General features: G+C 43.4%; 2 protein-coding genes across 2 annotated transcripts in view; one reads left to right on the forward strand and one right to left on the reverse strand.

The window, feature by feature from the left end:
- Positions 1 to 2185, forward strand: part of LOC138351722 (angiopoietin-4-like) — a 170519-nt gene extending 168334 nt beyond the window's left edge. Inside the window, exon 8 of the mRNA XM_069303746.1 lies at positions 2012 to 2185. Within this exon, the coding sequence (XP_069159847.1) occupies positions 2012 to 2185 (174 nt within the window). The remainder of the gene's footprint in view (positions 1 to 2011) is intronic.
- A 15588-nt stretch (positions 2186 to 17773) lies between these two features.
- Positions 17774 to 24657, reverse strand: part of LOC123748063 (golgin subfamily A member 6-like protein 25) — a 95059-nt gene continuing 88175 nt past the window's right edge. Inside the window, exon 2 of the mRNA XM_069303747.1 lies at positions 17774 to 18903. Within this exon, the coding sequence (XP_069159848.1) occupies positions 17774 to 18903 (1130 nt within the window). The remainder of the gene's footprint in view (positions 18904 to 24657) is intronic.

Raw genomic sequence — 24657 nt, forward strand, 5'->3', positions numbered from 1 at the left:
TACAATTAGGCAAGTACACACACACACACTATGTGTGTGTGTGTATGTGTGTGTCTGGAGGAGACAGGAGACAGGCCCTAAGGAGGCCTGGTTAGGGGGACTGGGCCGCGGGTACATTGTTTCTGAAAGACATTTCAAGGCATGTCGACCTATATTTTTTTTTTTTTTTGGCCGTTCCTGGGTGGCTTGATTGTCTTAGTTGTCCGTCTGGCTCTGAGGCGGCTGGGTCGAGCCCTGCCCTGCCAGCGGTCCTTGTCAGAGTGGGATGTGACTGCTGACTTTAGCAGTCCATGTAGGATGTGCATGTGTGCTGACCTTGGCTTAACTATCTGGGCGGGATGTGACTGCTGACCTTAGCAGTCCGTGTAGGATGTGTGTGTGTGCTGACCTTGGCTTAACTGTCTGGGTGGGATGTGACTGCTGACCTTAGCAGTCCGTGTAGGATGTGTGTGTGCTGACGTTGGCTTAACTGTCTGGGTGGGATGTGACTGCTGACCTTAGCAGTCCATGTAGGATGTGCATGTGTGCTGACCTTGGCTTAACTGTCTGGGTGGGATGTGACTGCTGACCTTAGCAGTCCGTGTAGGATGTGCATGTGTGCTGACCTTGGCTTAACTGTCTGGGTGGGATGTGACTGCTGACCTTAGCAGTCCGTGTAGGATGTGCATGTGTGCTGACCTTGGCTTAACTGTCTGGGTGGGATGTGACTGCTGACCTTAGCAGTCCGTGTAGGATGTGCATGTGTGCTGACCTTGGCTTAACTGTCTGGGTGGGATGTGACTGCTGACCTTAGCAGTCCATGTAGGATGTGCACGTGTGCTGACCTTGGCTTAACTGTCTGGGTGGGATGTGACTGCTGACCTTAGCAGTCCATGTAGGATGTGCATGTGTGCTGACCTTGGCTTAACTGTCTGGGTGGGATGTGACTGCTGACCTTAGCAGTCCATGTAGGATGTGCACGTGTGCTGACCTTGGTAATTATCTTTGTTGTATTCTTTTATTTTATTTTCTATATTTAAATTATAAAATGTAATTAGGAGCGTCCTCTGGGGTCCTCTGGTTCTCCAGGTCGAGCCCATTGTCTAAGTTCTATTCTTCCTTTTGATTTTCTCATCAAACTTTTATAGGAAGAGTCACGGCCTCAGAGTGGGGTATGCCGCCGGTGGCCGGACGGTCGTCAGCTCGAGCCCAGAAGGGAAATACATATTTTTCCTTGGAAGCCATCGTAGCACAGCTTTGGGGGCGTCCTCGTCGGCCTCGCAGTCCTGAGGTCCACCCAGTTACTAACAGTTGCTTCTTTTATTTAAGGTCGGACCCGGTGTTCACGGAGTCACCATTTCGAAATCTTTGTAATCGTCAGAGCTACCGTTTTTTTTCAAAGCGTTATATGACAAAGAGTACTGGGTAGACGGGACACCACGAGTGTAGCTCTCATCCTGTAACTGCACTTAGGTAATTAAGTGTAGTTAGAGGATGAGAGCCTCCCCCCCCCCTTAACACACCTTCCCAGTCTCGCTTTTTCATTATAACCATTTGGAAACCTCATTGACTTTATCGTTTTAAGAATCTTCACAACATACACATTACCATCAACACACACCATACCCATCACCACCTACACACACCATACCCATCACCAACATACCCTCCTGTCAATGTAGCCATTTTCACATCATACTCATCACCTCCAAACCACACCATATCCATCACCACCAACACACACCATATCCATCACCACCAACACACACCGTATCCATCACCACCAACACACACCGTATCCATCACCACCTACACAAACCCTCCCGGGTCTCCACCATACCCTCCTGTCAATGTATGAATCTTCACATCATATCCATCACCACCAACATACACTATACCTATTACCACCAACACACACCCTCCCGGGTCTTCACCATACCCTCCTGTCAATGTAAGCATCTTCACACCATACCCAAAACACCTACACACACCATACCCATCATATTCATCACACTCAGTATATGGATCTCAGTATAGTTATGGAAGTGAAAACTACATGGAATTCTTGTGTGTTTTGTCACGCGAGTATTCATCATCGCCTGGCTCTCATCAATGCTCAACCGATCAACCTGACTACCTTGATCTACACAGCACCAAGGACTGTAGGAAACTCAACTTCATGTACAACATGCCAGCATCTCCTTAGAGATCTGCTTCTCAATTTTCTCATGCTCCTGCTGCCTATGTTGTCAAGGATGTGGATTACTGGGCTATTGTTACTGCTGCACAGTTTTGAATGGTGAACATGACTTGTAATTTGTGTAAACCTTTTTATTCTAGACATTAGTTAAAATTCAGTGGAATTTGGATTTTTTGTTGAGCATGCAAGAATGTAGATCACATTATTGATGTAAAATAAAATATGAATAATATTTGGTCATGCTCACATAGCACTGCTTGAATGTCATTTTGCCTGACAACAATACCTGTCACAGAGTAAACACGTACAAAATGTCACTTCAGGATTGTTACGTACCCAGTCTGCCATGTCTAAGATAGTAACTTTAATCTATCTTTTTTCATAGTTCCAATTTTGCCTTGACATCACACTAAGACATAAGTGGTATGCTTCTAAAGTGGCAATTGTTTTCCAACTCCTGCTTGCCTTACCTGTTGAATATGTCAAGAGGGATGTGGTTTGATAACACATTTTGTACGTTTGAGTGGGGTAGTTAGGAGCAATATTAATACATCCTCCTTCATGTGTGAGGGGGCTATTGCCTATTATTGTTATGATATATAAGCAAGTGTAATATTGTTAGATTTGTGACATGACCAGTAGTGTTTAGCCAAAGGTAGCTTTTTTACAAATGTTTCTTTAATTGTGATGGAAAATGTAATGTTTAAGAAACTATCAAATTACTATTGTTTACTATCTTTCCCTATTGTTTAAAATGCAAGATTGTATATTAGACAAACATTTTTTTTAAGTTGACAGATACATTATTAGCATTATTAGCCATTAGATAGCCTGGTGAGTTGAGAGCCATTGTATTAGATGGCTGACAGCTGAAAAATCCGGGCTCAACAGCTGATACTGGGTCCAGCAGGCACAATTAGGTGAGTACATATGCTCTCTCAATAATGTTCTCTCACTCTTATATTCACCAAGAATAATTATAGGCTTTACTTTAAAATTAAAAATTAAAACTTTAATTTTAAAATGATGTAATAATGTTCTTTCAGAGTTTTGGTGAGTAAAAAATATAGTCACAATAAGGCATTAGAACCATCCCTGTGGGAAGCGTCATCAACAACAAATCTAATTAATGTTTTGGATAGTTTGCTTGATTTTGTTAGTAGTGTCTTATATATGAAGAAGTTCCTTTGCATTTGCACTGTTTCTACCTTGATAAATTCCTTCAGCATCTAAAAGTAATTAGCCTTTCACACTTTTAATTAAAAAATATCTAGAGAGATATGGAAAATAGAAGTAAGCATGGGTTATTACTTATTGTAAGTGACTGCTGTTCCAGGCAAAGCTACTATCTGTCTGCATTTCATCCTCATCTTCAGATGATCAGAATTTGCACATTTCCATTGTTTCTGAAGAGATGAAAAGTTGCTTAAGTTCAAGGTTAAATCAGTTACCAACTATATTTTCATTTACTTTGGTCAGCAGGATAATGTTTCTCTTTCCAGTCAAAAACATCTTGACTTTTTATTGAACTCAAGAAAACTAACGATATTTGTCATAGAATATTTTTTATGAATGTTATTCTTAATAAGGGCACACTTGCGTATTCTGTGCTGGAGTCGGAAAAATATTTTGTAAACCAGTCTGATTATTATTCAGTCCAGCCCCTGTTCACCTAGCAGAAAATAGGGACCTGGGAGATAGACAGCTGCTATGGGCTACTTCCTGGGGATGCGTGTTTGTGAAAATTAGGATTAAGGACTTTCCCGAAACATTATGTATGCTAGTGGCTGTACAAGAACGTAAGAACCCTTGTATATATAAATAAATAAAACATAAATAAATTATGACAAACTAAAGGATATATAGCTGCTGCTCCAGAAACAAGCTTGTACCAAATTATAAAACTAACATTTGCCCTTCTCAGGAAGATTCAAACTTGAGACCATTGGACAGCCAAGAATGTTAACTTCTGATGTTATCGCCAATAAGAATAAATCAATATCTTTGCAAAACATTTTAGTAATTGGAGTCATTATCTTTTTAGATACATTATTTTTCTATAAATGTATAGACAGTACATCTTGCATTTTACTTGTATCTGATACATTGTCATCTATATTTTCAGTGAGCTGGCAAATGCACTCTATTTCACACATTCCATTCCTTCCAAATGTGGTTGAGGGGCTAAACATTAAAGAACTTAATGTTAAGGAATAGACTAGAGGAGAATTGGAAAATATGAAAGTTCTGAAATTGACCTTTAAAGCATAATGATTTGTAGAAAGACAAAGAATGTTAAATAATATTAAGGTAGGTGATAGATTTATCAAAAGAGAACAGGACCCCCATTAAAAACATATAAAATATATAACAAAATTAGCATCGAAGTGAGGGGACAAACTAGTTTTTCTTCAAAGTGACAGAGCTCAGAAAGTGCATGAAATGGTATACTATAGGGCAGGGGTGGGCAACCTCTGGCACGCATGCCAAACTTGGCACGCCGATGACTTGTCTCTGGCACGCAAGAGCATAGGTTACCCTAAGCACAGATGCAAGCACATGTTACCCTAAGCACAGACAAAAAAAACTACTTTCCTTGGGGTATAAGCTTACATGCCATGACAGTATATGTACGTCCTGGTGGCGAAGAGGTTTAAGCTCTACGAAGCTAAAGAGGTCTCAAGAAAAAGAAGTTGATCTTGTTGCCATAGTTACCTCCTTATTTTACGTCATCGATCATGCCGATGTATGATGATTCCCCTCTATTTACTTTGGCTCATATTTTATGTAATAAGCCTTTCTAACCTAACGGCTGCACCCATAACCATAGTGTACACTGACAATCATATCTGTGAAGGGTGATGAAGTATGTGAAGAGATGGTTGCTCTTGCATCACTACCTGAGCGTACTACCGGGGCTGAAATTTGTAAAACAGTTGTGAACGAATTCTCTACTCGCCAAATTAACATTTCAAAAGTAGTATCCGTCACAACAGATGGTTCCCCAAACATGACTGGTGAGAAGACAGGATTTGTAAATCTGTTTGCAAGAAGTGTTGGTCATCCACTGATTGGCTTCCTTTGCATCATACATGATGAGGCTTTATGTGCAAAAGCTGCCCTAAAGGAACTGCAAGAAGTGATGCAAACAGTTACCAAGGTTGTTAATTACATTTGTGGTCGGCCTGTAAATAAAAGACAATTTCAAACTCTACTGGATGAGGTAGAATCTGTGTATAAAGGACTGAAAATGTACAACCATGTTCGTTGGCTTAGCAGAGGCTTGGTTCTGAAACGATTTATTGAATGCTTAGATGAGATAAAGCTCTATTTGAACGACCAACAAGTGTAATACCATGAGTTTTCTGACATCGTGTGGGTTTGTAAACTGATGTTTTTTGCAGATTTTTGTGAACATTTAAATGAATTGAATATTAAGTTACAGGGCGCTGGTAAGACACTTGATGTTATGTTTTGTTACATAAAGCTTTTGAAATGAAGCTTAAAGTTTTTTAAAGTGTTGTAGATAATGAGAGATTTAGATACTTTCCAAACCTAAAGAGGTACATCAGTGATCTAAAAGATGACAGAACATACCACAAATGTCTTCAAAAGCTGTTTGTAAACATTGTCGAGTCAACAGTTTGGCAGTTCTCTACAAGATTTGCCAAATTCAGAGAACTGGAAGACACAGTAAAGTTCATCAAGTTTCCAGACAGCATCAAAATGGATGAACTAAACTTGCAAATGTTTTCATGGATAGACATGGATGATTTTGAGAAGCAGTTGATTGAATTTCAGAGTAGCTCAATTTGGAAGTAGAAATTTGTTGACCTTAGAGTTGACTTGGAAAATATTGAAAGAGAGAGATTAGAGATGAAAGTAGCAAAGAGAAATGCGGAAAACGAAGTATTAAGGACTTGGAATACTATTCCAGAAAATTATGTCTGTTTAAAAAACCTTGCAAACCATTGCTAACCATGTTTTCGTCTACATATGCTTGCGAATCTTTGTTCTCAATTATGAACTTTGTTAAGTCTCGTAACAGGAGTAGCATGACAGATGAAACTAGCGCTGCATGCATATCTCTCAATGTTACTAAATATAAACCCGATGTAAAATCTCTGTCATCAGTTATGCAGCAGCAGCAGAAGTCTCACTGACAGTATATAAAAGGAGTCAACAAGTTTTTTATCTGTTGTATTCTATTAAAGTTACAAAAGCTTAAAGGCTGTTGAAATGTACTTCTGAAGGTTAAATAATTTTTTTCTGTTTTTTTTTATATTATGTTTTACTGCACTGAGGTAATTTATTATTTTTTCGTTTAAAAAGTTCTTAAGAGATACCAAATATGTTCTAAAAAATGGTTGGCACGTGGAAAAAGTTTGTGTCAGAGACTTGGCTGATTTTGGCACGCACTCTCAAAAAGGTTGCCCACCCCTGCTATAGGGAAACATGACTGAACAATTGGTACTGGACATGGATCAAACATGGGAAGCAATTGAAACTAAAAGGATGGCTAATCAAATTGCAATATAAAACTTGTACACACAAGTATAAATCAAATTATCTGCTATATGTCATATAGTTCACTTTAAGTAGCTGGGTATCATTGATTTGATGGAGGCCAAATTGAAAGAGATAATTCTAAATATGGAAGTCGTTGAAAAGGGCAACTCATTGCAATGTGGAGAATTGGTAAGACTTAGTTAGAAGAGTGGAAGTACAGTAATATAGGAAAGAGTCACTAAAACTAACTACATAACTAAAAAAAAATATAATATAAATTGATTATAAATACATAGGGAAAAATATATTATTGTATGTAGGGGCCTCACAGCTGAGTGGACAGTGCTTCGATTTCGTAGACCTGAGGTTCGGGGTTCGATGCCAGGTTTAGGCAGTAACAAAAGGGCAATATTTTTCACCCTGATGCTTCTGTTCACCTAGCAGTAAATAGGTACCTGGGAGTTAGATAGCTGCTACGGACTGCTTCCTGGGGGTGCATAACAAAAAGGAGGCCTGGGTTGCAGGGACGCTGAACACTGAAATCAACTCATGATAACAACACCATATCCATCACCACCTACACACACACTATACCCATCAACACAAACTCACACCATACTCATCATATCCATCACACCATATCAATCACCACCTACACACACACACACCATGCCCATCACCACCTACACACATCATACCCACCACCACCTACACACACCATATCCATCACCACATACACACACACCATATCCATCACAACCTACACACACAATACCCCCCACCACCTACACACACCATACCCACCACCACCGACACACCATATCCATCATCACCTACACACACCATACCTATCACCACCAACACACACCATATCTATCACCACCTACACACGCAATACCCATCACCTACACACACGATACCCATCATCACCTACACACACCATCCCGAGACAACACCAAACCCTCCCATACCCTCTTGTAAATTTATGAATCTTCACAACATACCCATTACCACCTACACACACACACACACACACATCATCACTTAAACACCATATCCCTCACCACCTAAATACACCATACATATCTCCACCTACACACACTATACCACTAACAACCTACACACACCATACCCATCACCACCTACACACACCATACCCATCACCACCTACACACACCATACCAATCATATCCATCACACCATATCGATCACCACAATATCCATCACCACCTACACACATAATATCCATCTCCAATTAAATGGAATGCACTAAACAGTGATGTGGTAGAGTCTGACTCCATACACAGTTTCAAATGTTGATATGACAGAGCCCAGTAGGCTCAGGAATCTGCACATCACTTGATTGACAGTTGAGAGGCTGTCAACTGTCAATCAAAGAGACAAAGCCTAACTCCCGCAAGCACAATTAGATGAGTACAATTAGGTGAATACACCATACCCATCACTACCTACCCACATCATACTTATCATCACCTTCACACACCATACCCAAAACAAGCGTCATGCACCATACCCATCACCACCTACGCTCACCATACCCATCACCACCAACACTCACCATACCCATCACCACCTACACACACACCATACCCATCACCACCAACACTCACCATACCCATCACCACCTACTCATACCCTCCCAGGGTCTCCACTATATCCTACAATACCCTCCTGAAAATGTATGAATCTTCAAATCATACCCATCACCATCTAAACACACCATTCACATCACCACCTACATGCACCATATCCATCACCAAATAAACACACCATACATATCAACACCTACACACAATATACCCAAAACAATCTACACACACCAAACACATCACCATCTACCCACACCATACCCATCACCATCTACACACCATTCTCATCACTACCTACATGCACCATATCCATCACCACCTAAACATACTATACATATCACCACCTAAACACCAATTCCAAAACAATCTACACACACCATACCCACCACCACCTACGCACACCATACCCATCTCCACCTACACACACCATACCCATCACCACCAACACACGCCATACCCATCACCAACTACACTCCCCATATTCATCACCACCTACACACACACCATACTCATCACCACCTAGACACAATATACCTATCACCACCTACACACACTATACCCATCACCACCTACACACACCATATCCATCACAACCTACACACACCATACCCACCACCACCTACACACACCATATCCATCATCACCTACACACACCATACCCGTCACCACCTGCACACACCATACCCATCTCCACCTAAACACACCATATCCATCACCACCTACACACACCATACCTATCACCACCTACACACACCATATCCATCACCACCTTCACACACCATACCCATCACCACCTACACGCAACATACCCATCACCAACTACACACACCATACCCCATCACCAACTACACACACCATACCCCATCACCAACTACACGCAACATACCCATCACCAACTACACACACCATACCCCATCACCAACTACACACACTCTCGCGGGTCACCATCAAACCCTCCCATACCCCGTTGTAAATTTATGAATCTTCACAACATACTCATCACCACCTATACACAATACACACAGTTGTTCAATAAACCCCTGAACTATATGTTTAACACGTTTCTAACCCTGTCCAAGAAGGACAGAAGAAAATGTACATATGCTGATTAGCATTGTAAATATATGGCCACGTATGTGGTAGAAAAAAAAATTAAACTCACCATAAATATCTGCACCAACACTCACCATACCCATCACCACCTAAACTCACCATACCTAGCACTGCCTACACACGCACCATACCTATTACCACCTACACAAACCATACCCTCCTGTCAATGTAAGCATCTTCACACCATACTCATCACACCATACTATTATGTTATGAGGAAAGAGAGGGAAGGAAGAGGTGGGGGTGGTGTAGCTCTGCTGGTAAGAAAAGGCTGGGATTTTGAAGAGATGGATATTCAGGGCTGTGAAGGTTTCAGTGACTACATAGCAGGTACAGTAACAAATGGAGGGAAAAAAATTATAGTCGTAGTCATATATAATCCACCACCAAATGACAGAAGACCTAGACAGGAATATGATAGAAACAACATGGCCACCATTAACATAATAGAAAGAGCAGCTTCTGTTGCTAGCAGGAATGGATCTGGACTACTAATTATGGGAGACTTCAACCATGGGAAGATAGATTGGAAGAACAGAAACCCGCATGGAGGACCAGAAACATGGAGAGCTAAGCTGCTGGACGTGGCAACAAGAAACTTTCTAAGCCAGCACATCAAAGAACCAACAAGAATGAGAGGAGAAGATGAACCAGCAATGCTTGATTTGATATTTACCCTAAATGAGTAAGATATAAGGGAAGTTAAGATGGAAGCGCCCTTGGGAATGAGTGACCAAGTGTATTGAACTTTGAGTACCTGGTAGAGCTAGGACTTATCTCCCCAAAAAAAGAACTAGGAATCAAAAGACTGGCATACCGAAAGGGGAATTATGAACAGATGAGAAGTTTCCTAAGTGAAATACCTTGGGACACAGACCTCAGAGATAAGTCTGTACAGGGTATGATGGACTATGTTACCCAAAAGTGTCAGGAGGCAGTAAACAGGTTCATCCCGGCCCAAAGGGAAAAATCCGAGAAGCAACAGAAGAATCCATGGTATAATAGGGTATGTATGGAAGCGAAGAAACTGAACAAAAGGGCGTGGAGGAACTTCCGGAATAACAGAACACCAGAAAGCAGAGAGAAATACCAGAGAACCAGGAATGAGTACGTCAGGGTGAGAAGAGAAGCAGAGAAAAGTTTTGAAAATGATATAGCAAACAAAGCTAAGACCGAACCAAAGCTACTCCACAGTCACATCAGAAGGAAAACAACAGTGAAAGAACAGGTATTGAAACTTCGAACAGGCGAGGACAGCTATACAGAGAATGACAGAGAGGTGTGTGAAGAACTCAACAAGAGATTCCAGGAGGTCTTCACAATAGAACAAGGTGAGGTCACTGTGCTAGGAGAAAGGGAGGTAAACCAGGCGGCCTTGGAAGAGTTCGAAATTACGAGAGAGGAGGTCAAGAGACACCTGCTGGATCTGGATGTTAGAAAGGCTGTTGATCTAGATGGGATCTCACTATGGATACTGAAAGAGTGTGCAGAGGCACTTTGCTTGCCACTCTCCATAGTGTATAGTAAGTCACTGGAGACGGGAGACCTACCAGAAATATGGAAGGCGGCGAATGTGGTCCCAATATACAAAAAGGGCGACAGGCAAGAGGTACTGAACTACAGGCCAGTGTCCTTGACTTGTATACCATGCAAGGTGATGGAGAAGATCGTGAGAAAAAACCTGGTAACACATCTGGAGAGAAGGGACTTCGTGACAAATCGCCAACATGGGTTCAGGGAGGGGTAAATCTTGCCTTACAGGCTTGATAGAATTCTACGATCAGGTGACAAAGATTAAGCAGGAACGAGAGGGCTGGGCGGACTGCATTTTCTTGGATTGTCGGAAAGCCTTTGACACAGTACCGCATAAGAGGCTGGTACATAAGCTGGAGAGACAGGCAGGTGTAGCTGGTAAAGTGCTCCAGTGGATAAGGGAGTATCTAAGCAATAGGAAGCAGAGAGTTACGGTGAGGGGTTAGACCTCCGATTGGCATGAAGTCACCAGTGGAGTCCCACAGGGCTCTGTAATCGGTCCTATCTTGTTTCTGATATATGTAAATGATCTCCCGGAGGGTATCGATTCAATTCTCTCAATGTTTGCGGACGATGCTAAAATTATGAGAAGGATTAAAACAGAAGAGGACTGTTTGAAGCTTCAAGAAGACCTAGAGAAGCTGAAGGAATGGTCGAACAAATGGTTGTTAGAGTTTAACCCAACCAAATGTAATGTAATGAAGATAGGTGTAGGGAGCAGGAGGCCAGATACAAGATATCATCTGGGAGAGGAAATTCTTCAGGAGTCAGAGAAGGAAAAAGACTTGGGGGTTGATATCACGCCAGACCTGTCTCCTGCAGCAGATATCAAGCGGATAACATCAGCGGCATATGCCAGGCTGGCCAACATACGAACGGCATTCAGAAACTTGTGTAAAGAATCATTCAGAACTTTGTATACCACATATGTCAGGGCGATCCTGGAGTATGCAGCCCCAGCATGGAGTCCATATCTAGTCAGGGATAAGACTAAACTGAAAAAGGTTCAAAAGTTTACCACCAGACTAGTACCCGAGCTGAGAGGTATGAGCTACGAGGAGAGACTACGGGAATTAAACCTCACTTCGCTGGAAGACAGAAGAGTTAGGGGGGACATGATCACCACATTCAAGATTCTGAAGGGGATTGATAGGGTAGATAAAGACAGTCTATTTAACACAAGGGGAACACGCACAAGGGGACACAGGTGGAAACTGAGTGCCCAAATGAGCCACAGAGATATTAGAAAGAACTTTTTTAGTGTCAGAGTGGTTGACAAATGGAATGCATTAGGAGGTGATGTGGTGGAGGCTGACTCCATACACAGTTTCAAGTGTAGATATGATAGAGCCTAATAGGCTCAGGAATCTGTACACCTGTTGATTGACGGTTGAGATGCGGGACCAAAGAGCCAGAGCTCAACCCCCGCAAACACAACTAGGTGAGTACAACTAGGTGAGTACAACCTTCACTCACCATACCAATCACCACCTACACACACAATATACATCTTCACCTACACACAGCATAACCATCACCACTTACACACAACATAACCATCACCACCTACACACACCATAACCCATCTCCATCTACACACACCATACACATCACCATTAACACACGCCTTATCCATCACCACCCTCACTCACCATACCAATCACCACTTACACACACCATTCTCATCACCACCCATACCCATCACCACCTACACACACCATACCCATCACCTTCAACACACACCATACCCATCACCACCTATACACACAATACCCATCACCATCAATACACACGCTCCCGGGTCTCAACCATACCCTCCCATACCCTCCTGTCAATGTCATCATCCTTGCACCATACCCATCACCACCTACACACTCACCATACCTATCACCACCTACACTTACACACCATACCCATCAGCACCTATACACACCATACCAATCACCACCTACACAGACCATACCCTTCACTACCAACACACACAATACCCATCACCAACTACACACACCATACCCATCACCACCTACACACCATACCTACAACCACCTACTCACACAACACATATCACGATCTACACACACCATACGCATCAACACCAACACACATAATTCCAATCACTACCTACACACACTATACCAACACCATCTGCACATACCATACCCATCACCACCTATACACATCATACCCATCAGAACCTTCACACACCATACCCTTCACCACCAACACACACCATACCCATCACCACCTAAACACACCCTCTCGGGTCTTCACCACACCCTCACATACCCTCCTGTCAATGTACGCATCTTCACACCATACCCATCACCACCTACACACACCATACCCATTACTACCTTCACACATTATACCTATCACTACATACACACACCATACCCATCACCACCTACACACCCCATACCCATCACCACCTACATACACCATAACAATCATATCCATCACACCATATCGATCTCCACAATATCCATCACCACCTACACACATAATATCCATCTCCAATTAAATGGAATGCACTAAGCAGTGATGTGGTAGAGTCTGACTCCATACACAGTTTCAAATGTTGATATGACAGAGCCAAGTAGGCTCAGGAATCTGCACATCACTTGATTGACAGTTGAGAGGCGGGACTAAAGAGACAAAGCTCAACACCCGCAAGCACAATTAGGTAAGTACAATTAGGTGAGTACACCATACGCATTACTACTTTCCCACACCATACATATCATCACCTACATAAACCATACCCATAACAACCTTCACACACCATACCCATCCCCACCTACGCTCACCATACCCATCACCACTATCATTCACCATACCCATCACCACCTACACACGCACCATACCCATCACCACCAACACTCACCATACCCGTCACCACCTAATCACGTACCATACCTATTACCCCCAACACACACCATACCCATCACTTCCTACACATACCCTTCCAGGGTCTCCACTATACCCTCCCATACCCTCCTGTAAATTTATGAACCTTCACATCATACCCATCACCACCTACACACACACACGTTATCCATCACAACCTAGGCATACCATACCCATCACCATCTACACACACCATTCACATCACCACCTACATGCACCATATCCATCACCAAATAAACACACCATACATATACACACCTACACACACAATACCCAAAACAATCTACACACACCATACACATCACCACCTACGCACACCATACCTATCACCAACCACACACATCTTTCTCATCACCACCTACATGCACCATATCCATGACAACCTAAGCACATTATACATATCACCACCTACACACACCATTCCCAAAACAATCTACACTCGCCATACCCATCACCACCACCGCACACCTCTCCACCTACACACACACCATACCCATCACCACCTAGACACACCATACCTATCACCACCTACACACACTATATCTATCACCACCTAGACACACCATACCTATCACCACCTACACACACTATATCTATCACCACCTACACACACCATACCCATCACCACCTACACACACCATACCCATCACCACCTACACACACCCTCCCGATTCTCCCCATACCCTCCCATTCCCTCCTTTCAAAGTAAACATCTTCACACCATACTCATCACCTCCTTCACTCACCATACCAATCACTACCTACACACACAATACCCATCACCACCGACACACAGCATGCTCATCACCACCTACACACACCATACCCATCACCACCTACACAAACCATACCCATCACCACCTACACAAACCATACATATCACCACCTACACACACCATACCCATCACCACCTACATACACCATACCCATCACTACCTACACACACAATACCCATCACCACCTACACACAGCATGCTCATCACCACCTACATACACCATACCCATCACCACCTACACAAACCATACCCATCACCACCTACACACACCATACCCATCACCACCTACATACACCATACGGGTCATCACCTACACAAACCATACCCATCACCACCTACACACACCATACCCATCACCACCTACACAAACCATACCCATCACCACCTACATACACCATACCCATCACCACCTACACACACCATACCCATCACCACCTACACAAACCATACCCATCACCACCTACACACACCATACCCATCACCACCTACATACACCATACCGATCATCACCTACACACACCCTCCCGGGTCACGACCATACCCTCCTTTACCCTCATGTCAATGTAATCATAATAGCACCATACAAATCAGTACCTACACACACGATACCCATCATCACCTACATACACTTTACCCATCACCGTCTACACACACCATACAAATCGAAACTTACACACACCATACCTATTATCACCTACATACGTCATACCCATCACCACCTACACTCACCATACGTATCATCACATACATACACCATACCCTATCACCAAATACACACATAATAAACATCACCACCTACACACACCATACTATCACCATCTACACACATAATACCCATCACCACCTACACACACCATACTCATCACCACCTACACATACCATACCCATCCCCACCTACACGCACCATACCCATCATCACCAACACACACACACGTTACCCATTACCACCTATACACACTCATCATACCCATCAGAACCTACACACACCATACCCATCACCACCTACACACACCATACTTATCACCACCTACACACACCCTCCCGGGTCACCATCATATCCTCCGGTCATTGAAAGCATCTTCACACTATACCTATCACCACCTACACACACCATACCTATCACCAGCTACACACAGTACCCATCACCACCAACACACACAATACATAGTGGCTGACCCTAACCTCCCTTTTCAAGGGTAACATAGGGGCTGACCCCAACCACCCCCTTCAAGGGTAACATAGTGGGAGACCCTAACCATCCCCATTAAGGGGTAGCATAGGGGCTGACCCCAAACAACCCCCCTTCAACGGTAACATAGTGGCTGACCCCAAACCCCCACCCCCCTTCAAGGGTAACATAGGGGCCGACCCCAACCCCCTCCCCCTCTTCAACGGTAGCATAGGGGCCGACCCCAACCAACCCTCCTTCAACGGTAATATAGTGACTGACACCAACCACCCCCTTCAAGGGTAACATAGGGGCCATAGGGACCGACCCCCCCCCTTTAAACGGTAGCATAGGGGCCGACCCCAACCAAACCCCCTTCAAGGGAAGCATAGGGGCCGAAGCCCCCCCCCCTTCAAGTGTAACATAGGGGCTGACCCCATCCACCCCCTTAGAGGGGTAACATAGGGGCCGACACCAACCACCCCCTTAGAGGGGTAACATAGAGGCCGACACCAACCACCCTTCTTCAAGGGTAGCATTGGGGCTGACCCAAACCACCCCTTTTCAAGGGTAGCATAGGGGCCGACCCCAACCTCCCCCTTCAAGGGTTACAAAAGGGCCGACCCCAACCTCCCCCTTCAAGGGTAACAAAGGGGCCGACCCCAACCACCCTGTTCAAGGGTAACAAATGGGCCAACCCCAACCTCCCCCTTCAAGGGTAACAAAGGGGCCGACCCCAACCACCCACCTTGAAGGGTAGCATAGGGGCCGACCCCAACCAGCCTGTTCAAGGGTAACAAAGGGGCCGACCCCAGCCACCCCCCTTTAAGGGTAACAAATTGGCCGACCCCAACCACCCCCTTCAAGGGTAACATAGTCCTTTTCGACCCGTTCCACTTTGCCTCTGTACATCTCTATGTCTCTGTACGTCTCTCTGTCTCTGTACGTCTCTCTGTCTCTGTATGTCTCTCTGTCTCTGTACATCTCTCTGTCTCTGTACGTCTCTCTGTTTCTGTGCATGTCTCGTTCTCTGTACATCTCTCTGTCTCTGTACATCACTGTCTCTGTACATCTCTCTGTCTCTGTATGTCTCTCTGTCTCTGTACATCTCTCTGTCTCTGTACGTCTCTCTGTTTCTGTACATGTCTCGTTCTCTGTACATCTCTCTGTCTCTGTACATCTCTCTGTCTCTGTATGTCTCTCTGTCTCTGTACATCTCTCTGTCTCTGTACGTCTCTCTGTTTCTGTACATGTCTCGTTCTCTGTACATCTCTCTGTCTCTGTACGTCTCTGTCTATGTACGTCTCTCTGTCTCTGTACATCTCTCTGTCTCTGTTCGTCTCTCTGTTTCTGTACATGTCTCGTTCTCTGTACATCTCTCTGTCTCTGTACGTCTCTCTGTCTCTGTGCGTCTCTCTGTCTCTGTACATCTCTCTGTCTCTGTACGTCTCTCTGTTTCTGTACGTCTCGTTCTCTATACATCTCTCTGTCTCTGTACATCTCTCTGTCTCTGTACGTCTCTCTGTTTCTGTACGTCTCGTTCTCTGTACATCTCTCTGTCTCTGTACGTCTCTCTGTCTCTGTACATCTCTCTGTCTCTGTACATCTCTCTGTCTCTGTACATCTCTATGTCTCTGTACGTCTCTCGTTCTCTGTACATCTCTCTGTCTCTGTACGTCTCTCTGTCTCTGTACATCTCTCTGTCTCGGTACATCTCTCTGTCTCTGTACATCTCTCTGTCTCTGTACATCTCTCTGTCTCTGTACGTCTCTGTCTCAATCAATTTCTCATTTTGCATTTATCATTCGGTGTGTCTATCATGGTCTGCCTTTCATACACACACATTCATACACACATTCATTCACACATTCATAAACATTCACACATATTCATACACACCTCACTCCCTCTTACTCCCTCAGAAGTAAGGCAAAATAAGCAGGAAGGAGAGTGAAGGTCAGAAGTGAAGTAGCACTGTTTACCTTGTGTACAGCTCACTGACATTCCTCTTGCACTTCTCTTGTTCCTCTTCCATCAAGCGTTTCTCTTCTGTTAATTTATTCTTTTCCTCTTGAATACTTCTGAGTTGCTGTGCCTGTCTGTCTTTATCACTCTGTAGAGCCGTGTTTCCTTCCCGTAACTTACTGGCCTCTTCTTCACTGACGGAGAGTTGCTCTTCAACAAGTCGTTTCTCCTCTTCAGTCTTCCTGATTGTTTCTTCCTTTTCTTCAATTAGAGCAGCGTTTGCTGTCTGAAGGACCCTGACCTGTTCTTCCAGGAGTGAGAGTTGCTCTTGAACAAGTTCTTTCTCTCTTGCTGTGTTATTATTCATCTCTTGCAGCTGTTGTGTCTCTCGCTCTAGCTCAGCGATCCTCGTCAAAGCCGTCTTGACCCTCTCCTGGGCTTGGGTCTCCGCAAGCTCCAGCTGTTGGTTCCTCGACTTGACCAGCCTCGAGTCCTCCTCCACTTGTCGGATCTCTTGCTTGACCAGCCTCGAGTCCTCCTCCACTTGTCGGATTTCCTGCTTGACCAGCCTCGAGTCCTCCTCCACTTGACGGATCTGGGACTTTAATTGAATGTTTTCTTCCTGAGCAAGGCGCACTTCGTTCTTAGTCTTCATGTTATCCTCCTTGGCCAGCCTCGAGTCCTCCTCCACTTGACGGATCTGGGACTTTAATTGAATGTTTTCTTCCTGAGCAAGGCGCACTTCGTTCTTAGTCTTCATGTTATCCTCCTTGACCAGCCTCGAGTCCTCCTCCACTTTACGGATCTCCTCCTTGACCAGCCTCGAGTCCTCCTCCACTTTACGGATCTCCTCCTTGACCAGCCTCGAGTCCTCCTCCACTTTACGGATCTCCTCCTTGACCAGCCTCGAGTCCTCCTCCACTTGACGGATCTGGGACTTTAATAGAACAATCTCCTCCTGAGCAAGCTGCCCTTCGTTCTTAGTCTTCCTGTTGTCCTCCTCGAGCAAATGATTCGCTGTATTTAGGCGAGTGTTTTCCTCCTCCAGCTTGAGGTTGTCAGCTTGGTGAGCCTTGTTGACACACTCCAGCTGGTCCAGAGTGTCCAGGAGGCGGCGGGTGGCGTTCTCTCTCTCCTTCACACCTGCCAACACATCAAATTTTAAATATATACTACTATATATATTACCACCACCCACAACTACTACTACTAGTATATATCAGATATATACTGCTGACCCTGAAATGCACTCCAGTCCCTGAAATACAGTCAAGGACCTGAAGTACACTCCAGGAGCAGAAGTACATGCCAGGCCCTGACGTACACTTAAGATCCAGAAGTATAATCGATACCCTGAAGTACACTTCAGATCATGAAGTAGACTTCAGGCTCTGAAATACACTCCAGGACCAAAAGTACTCTCCTGTCTTTAAACTACACTCAAGACCCCTGAAATACATTAAAGTCCCTGAAGGACACTCCAGTATCTGAAGTGTACTACAGACCTTCAACTACATTTTAGACCCTGAAGTACACTGCAGACCCTGAAGCACATTTCAAACACTGAAGTTCAATTCAGGATTTGATGTACACTCCAAAACTGAATTCCACTCCAGATCTTGAAGAACACTCATGATCCTGAAAAAAACCTCCAGACCCTAAAGTTCACTACAGACCCTGAAGTTAACTCAAGGACCTGAGGTACACTCTAGACATTGAAATACTCTCCAAGACATGAATTGCACTCATGACCACGAAGAACACTCCAGACACTGAAGTACACTCAAAGACGTGAAGTGTACCATGACCACATCAGACCCTAAAGTACACTCCAGACCTTGAAGTACATTCAAGAATGAAAAATACACTTCAGACCCTGATTTATGAAGAACCTGAGGTGCACTTCTGACTCTTATACACACTGCAGGGCCTGAGGTATACTTTAGACCTTGAAGTACTAATCAGGACTTGAAGCACACTTCATGCCCTGAAGCACACTATAGGACATAAAGTAAACTATAGGCCATGAAGAAGGCTATAGGCACTGAAGTACACTCCAGAAAGTGAAGTACACTCCAGGCCCTGAAGTACAGTCCAGGTCCTACAGAACACCCCAATCCCGAAAGACATTACAGACCATGAAGTACTTTCCAGACCCTGAAAAACACTCCAGACCCTGAAATATACATAATGATGAGAAGTACACATCAGACCCTGAAGTACATTTCAGGCCCTGATATATATTCAAGACTCTAAAGTAAACGACAAGCCCTGAAGTACACTCCAGGACGAAATGTACACTCCAGGCATTGCAATACACTCCAGATCCTGAGGTAAACTACCCAGCAAATACTTTATGTTGCCAGAATGTGCCTGGGAATTTTTTGAGAGCTGTGGCAAAGTTAGTTTTTAAGTAATCAATACGTTTTTGTGTCCAGTCATAAATTGTTTGTCATAATTTACTGCACAACGTTAGGTAACAAAAAATTGAGGCCTCGTGGCAACCTTAATAACTGCATAAAAGTAGTTTCTATTATTTATGATATATAAATATAGAAACTATAAATATACAAAATATTAGTTGAAATAAAACAGGAGCATAATAAAGGCGAGTTCACATTTGTATTTATTTCTTAGATGGCAGTGTTGGTAGATGGTTGTGGTTGGTGGCAATGTTGGTAGATGGTAGTGTTTGGTGGCAGTGTTGGTAGATGGTTGTGGTTGGTGGTAGTGTTGGTAGATGATACCTGGTTGATACATGGTTGATGGGGTTCTGGGAGTTCTTCTACTCGCCAAGCCCGGCCCGTGGCCAGGCTTGACTTGTGAGAGTTTGGTCCACTAGGCTGTTGCTTGGAGCCGCCCGCAGGCCCACATACCCACCACAGCCCCGTTGGTCCGGCACTCCTTGTAGGAATAAATCTAGTTTCCTCCTGAAGATGTCCACGGTTGTTCCGGCAATATTTCTTATGCTTGCTGGGAGGACGTTGAACAACCGCGGACCTCTGATGTTTATACAGTGTTCTCTGATTGTGCATATGGCACCTCTGCTCTTCACTGGTTCTATTTTGCATTTTCTTCCATATCGTTCACTCCAGTACGTGGTTGTTTTACTGTGTAAATTTGGTACTTGGCCCTCCAGTATCTTCCAGTTGTATATTATTTGATATCTCTCTCGTCTTCTTTCTAGTGAGTACATTTGGAGGGCTTTGAGACGATCCCAATAATTTAGGTGCTTTATTGCGTCTATGCGTGCCGTATATGTTCTCTGTATTCCCTCTATTTCAGCAATCTCTCCTGCTCTGAAGGGGGAAGTGAGTACTGAGCAGTACTCAAGACGGGAAAACACAAGTGACTTGAAGAGTACAACCATTGTGATTGGATCCCTGGATTTGAAAGTTCTCGTAATCCATCCTTTCATTTTTCTGGCTGTCGCAATATTTGCTTGGTTATGCTCCTTAAACGTTAGGTCGTCAGACATTATTATTCCCAAATCCTTTACATGCTGTTTTCCTACTATGGGTACATTTGATTGTGTTTTGTTTAAGGTCCTCATATTCACCGTACCTGAGTACTTGGAATTTACCACTGTTAAACATCATGTTATTTTCTGATGCCCAGTCGAAAACTTTATTAATATCAGCTTGAAGTTTTTCAATGTCTTCAGCCGAGATAATTTTCATACTGATTTTTGTGTCATCTGCATAGGATGATACGAAGCTGTGACTTGTATTTTTGTCTATATCTGATATGAGAATAAGGAAAAGCAGCGGTGCAAGGACTGTACCCTGAGGTACAGAGCTTTTAACTGTACTTGGACTAGATTTTATATGGGTGACCGTTACTCGCTGAGTCCTGTTTGACAGAAAACTGAGTATCCAGCGTCCTACTTTACCGCTTATTCCCATTGACTTCATTTTGTGTGCTATCACGCCATGGTCACATTTATCGAAAGCCTTTGCGAAGTCCGTGTATATCACATCAGCATTCTGCTTTTCTTCTAATGCCTCAGGGACTTTGTCGTAGTGCTCAAGTAGCTGTGAGAGGCACGATCTTTCCGCTCGAAATCCATGTTGGTCTGGGTTGTGAAGGTCATTGGTCTCCATGAAATTGGTGACCTGACTCCTAATCACTCTCTCAAATACTTTTATGATGTGCGATGTTAGTGCAACTGGTCTATAATTCTTTGCCAATGCTTTGCTCCCTCCCTTGTGTAGAGGGGCTATGTCTGATACTTTAAATGCATCTGGTATCTCCCCCGTGTCGAAGCTCTTCCTTTACACTATACTGAGTGCCTGTGCTACCGGCACTTTGCATTTCTTTACAAATATTGAATTCCATGAGTCTGGACCTGGGGCCGAGTGCATAGGCATGTTTTCAATTTCTCTTTCAAAATTTAGTGCGCTCGTGTTGATATCAGTTATATTTACAGGGGTTTGAATATCCCGCATAAAGAAATTGTCTGGATCTTCCACTTTCATGTGGAAGTGCTAAACGTGTCCTCATACTGCTTTTTTAGGATTTCACTAATTTCTTTGTCATCCTCCGTGTATGAACCTTCACTTGTACGAATAGGTCCAATACTGGCAGTGGTTTTTGCTTTTGATTTCGCATATGTGAAGAAATATTTAGGATTTTTTATTATTTCCTGAATTGCTTTCTGTTCTAACTGCCTTTCTTCAGTTTCATATGAGTGTTTCAATTTCCGCTCGATTTCTTCAATCTCCCTATTTAAATTATTCCTTCTTTGACGGGAAATTCGTGTCTGCATAAGCAGTTCCGTTATTTTTTCCTGCGTTTATAGTGTCGTCTGCGTTCTCTTTCTACGATGGATCTCTTTCTGGCTTTCCTCAAAGGAACATGTTTCAGACAGACTTGATACGCTTCCGAAGTCAGTTTTTCTATTCCTTCTGTAGGACTTATATTACTTAGAACAGTTTCCCATGGAATGTTTGTAAGTTCCCTGTTTATTATCTCCCAGTCTATCCTTTTACTATTAAAATTGAATTTACTGAATAGCCCCTCTCGCTTTATCAACGTTTTAGGTCTATTCTGATTATTAATGGTCGTTTGCACTTCAATGAGCTTGTAATCTGAGTATGTGGTATCTGATACCGTAATGTCTCTGATAATGTCTTCATTGTTCGTAAAGACCAGATCTAGAATATTTTCATTTCTCGTTGGCTCCGATATCTGCTGATTGAGTGAAAATTTGTCACAGAATCTAAGTAGTTCTCTAATCTGTGGTTGGTTAGGTCCTGATAGATTTCCTGGTATAATATTATTGTTTGCTATTTTCCACCTGAGACTAGGCAAGTTGAAGTCACCTAGGAAGATAATATCAGGTATCGGGTTCTCCAAATTATCAAGGCTATTCTCTATTTTGTTTATCTGTTCTGTGAATTCCTCAGCCGTTGCATCTGGCGGTTTGTAAATTAGAATAATCACTAAATTTATTTTCTCTATATTTAATCCCAGTACCTCTACCACCTCATTTGTAACGTTTAGGAGCTCAGAGCATACAAGGTCTTCCCTAATATACGGACCCACTCCTCCATGTGACCTAATTTTCCTATCACACCTGTATAGGTTATATCCTGGAATCCAGATCTCACTGTCCAACAATTCACAACCATCTACCAACACTGCCTCAACCACAACCATCTTTCACACTTTCACGTCTTTCACACTTTCACGTGAAAGGCACGGAACGCTACATAAAGAGTGGCGGAGTGGCATGGGTTTCTGTGAAAGCTCCAAATACTGCATTTGACTCCGTGAGGAGGCCATTTATGAACTGTACTTTGTTGTTTGTTCGTGTTTTCAGTCCTTGTATGTTGGCAAAGATGAATGAAGTTACTCTATTTGTGATAGTTTGAATGGGAGACTTTTTCGGCAAGCCCATTATGCGTGGACATAATGAGTTTGTTCTGACCAGTACTGATTGTTGTAGGGCAGTTGCCTGTCGTAGTTGTAGTTCCCTTTCGGTGTGTAATTGTATCTGTAATTCTGGAATGCAAGTGGATCTGGCATCCAGTTCCATACACTCTCCATGCTTCTCCTTTTGAATTCTCTTTCGGTCTGGTATAAAAAATTCAAAGAGTTTCCTCCAAATTCATTATCCTGCTTGCCACTCTTTATGTAGCGTTCCGTGCCTTTCACGTGAAAGTGTGAAAGACGTGAAAGTGTGAAAGATGGTTGTGGTTGAGGCAGTGTTGGTAGATGGTTGTGGTTGGTGGCAGTGTTGGTAGATGGTAGTGTTTGGTGGCAGTGTTGGTAGATGGTTGTGGTTGGTGGTAGTGTTGGTAGATGGTTGTGGATGGTGGCAGTGTTGGTAGATGGTTGTGTTTAGTGGTAGTGTTGGTAGACGGTTGTGGTTGAGGCAGTGTTGGTAGATGGTTGTGGTTGGTGGCAGTGTTGGTAGATGGTTGTGGTTGGTGGTAGTGCTGGTAGATGGTTGTGGTTAGTGGCAGTATTGGTAGATGGTTGTGGTTGGTGGAAGTGTTGGTAGATGGTAGTGTAAGGTTGCAGTGTTGGTAGATGGTTGTGGTTGGTGGCAGTGTTGGTAGATGGTGGTGGTTGGTGGTAGTGCTGGTAGATGGTTGTGGTTAGTGGCAGTGCTGGTAGATGGTTGTGGTTGGTGGCAGTGTTGGTAGATGGTGGTGGTTGGTGGCAGTATTGGAAGATTCCAGGAAACAATTTTAGGTTGCCACAACGTTCCAGGAAAGTGTTTGAAAGCAGCAGCAACATTTGTTCTCACATTTTAGATATGTTATTGTGTAGAATCGTAAATAGGTTTCCACAACTTATAGCACAACGTTGGTTAAACAAAATTTGAGACCTGGTGGCAACCTTAGATCAATATAAATAAAAATGGAAATGTTCGATTGTTCCAAATCG

Source organism: Procambarus clarkii, chromosome 50 (genome assembly GCF_040958095.1).
Source record: "Procambarus clarkii isolate CNS0578487 chromosome 50, FALCON_Pclarkii_2.0, whole genome shotgun sequence".
Lineage (NCBI taxonomy): Eukaryota > Metazoa > Arthropoda > Malacostraca > Decapoda > Cambaridae > Procambarus > Procambarus clarkii.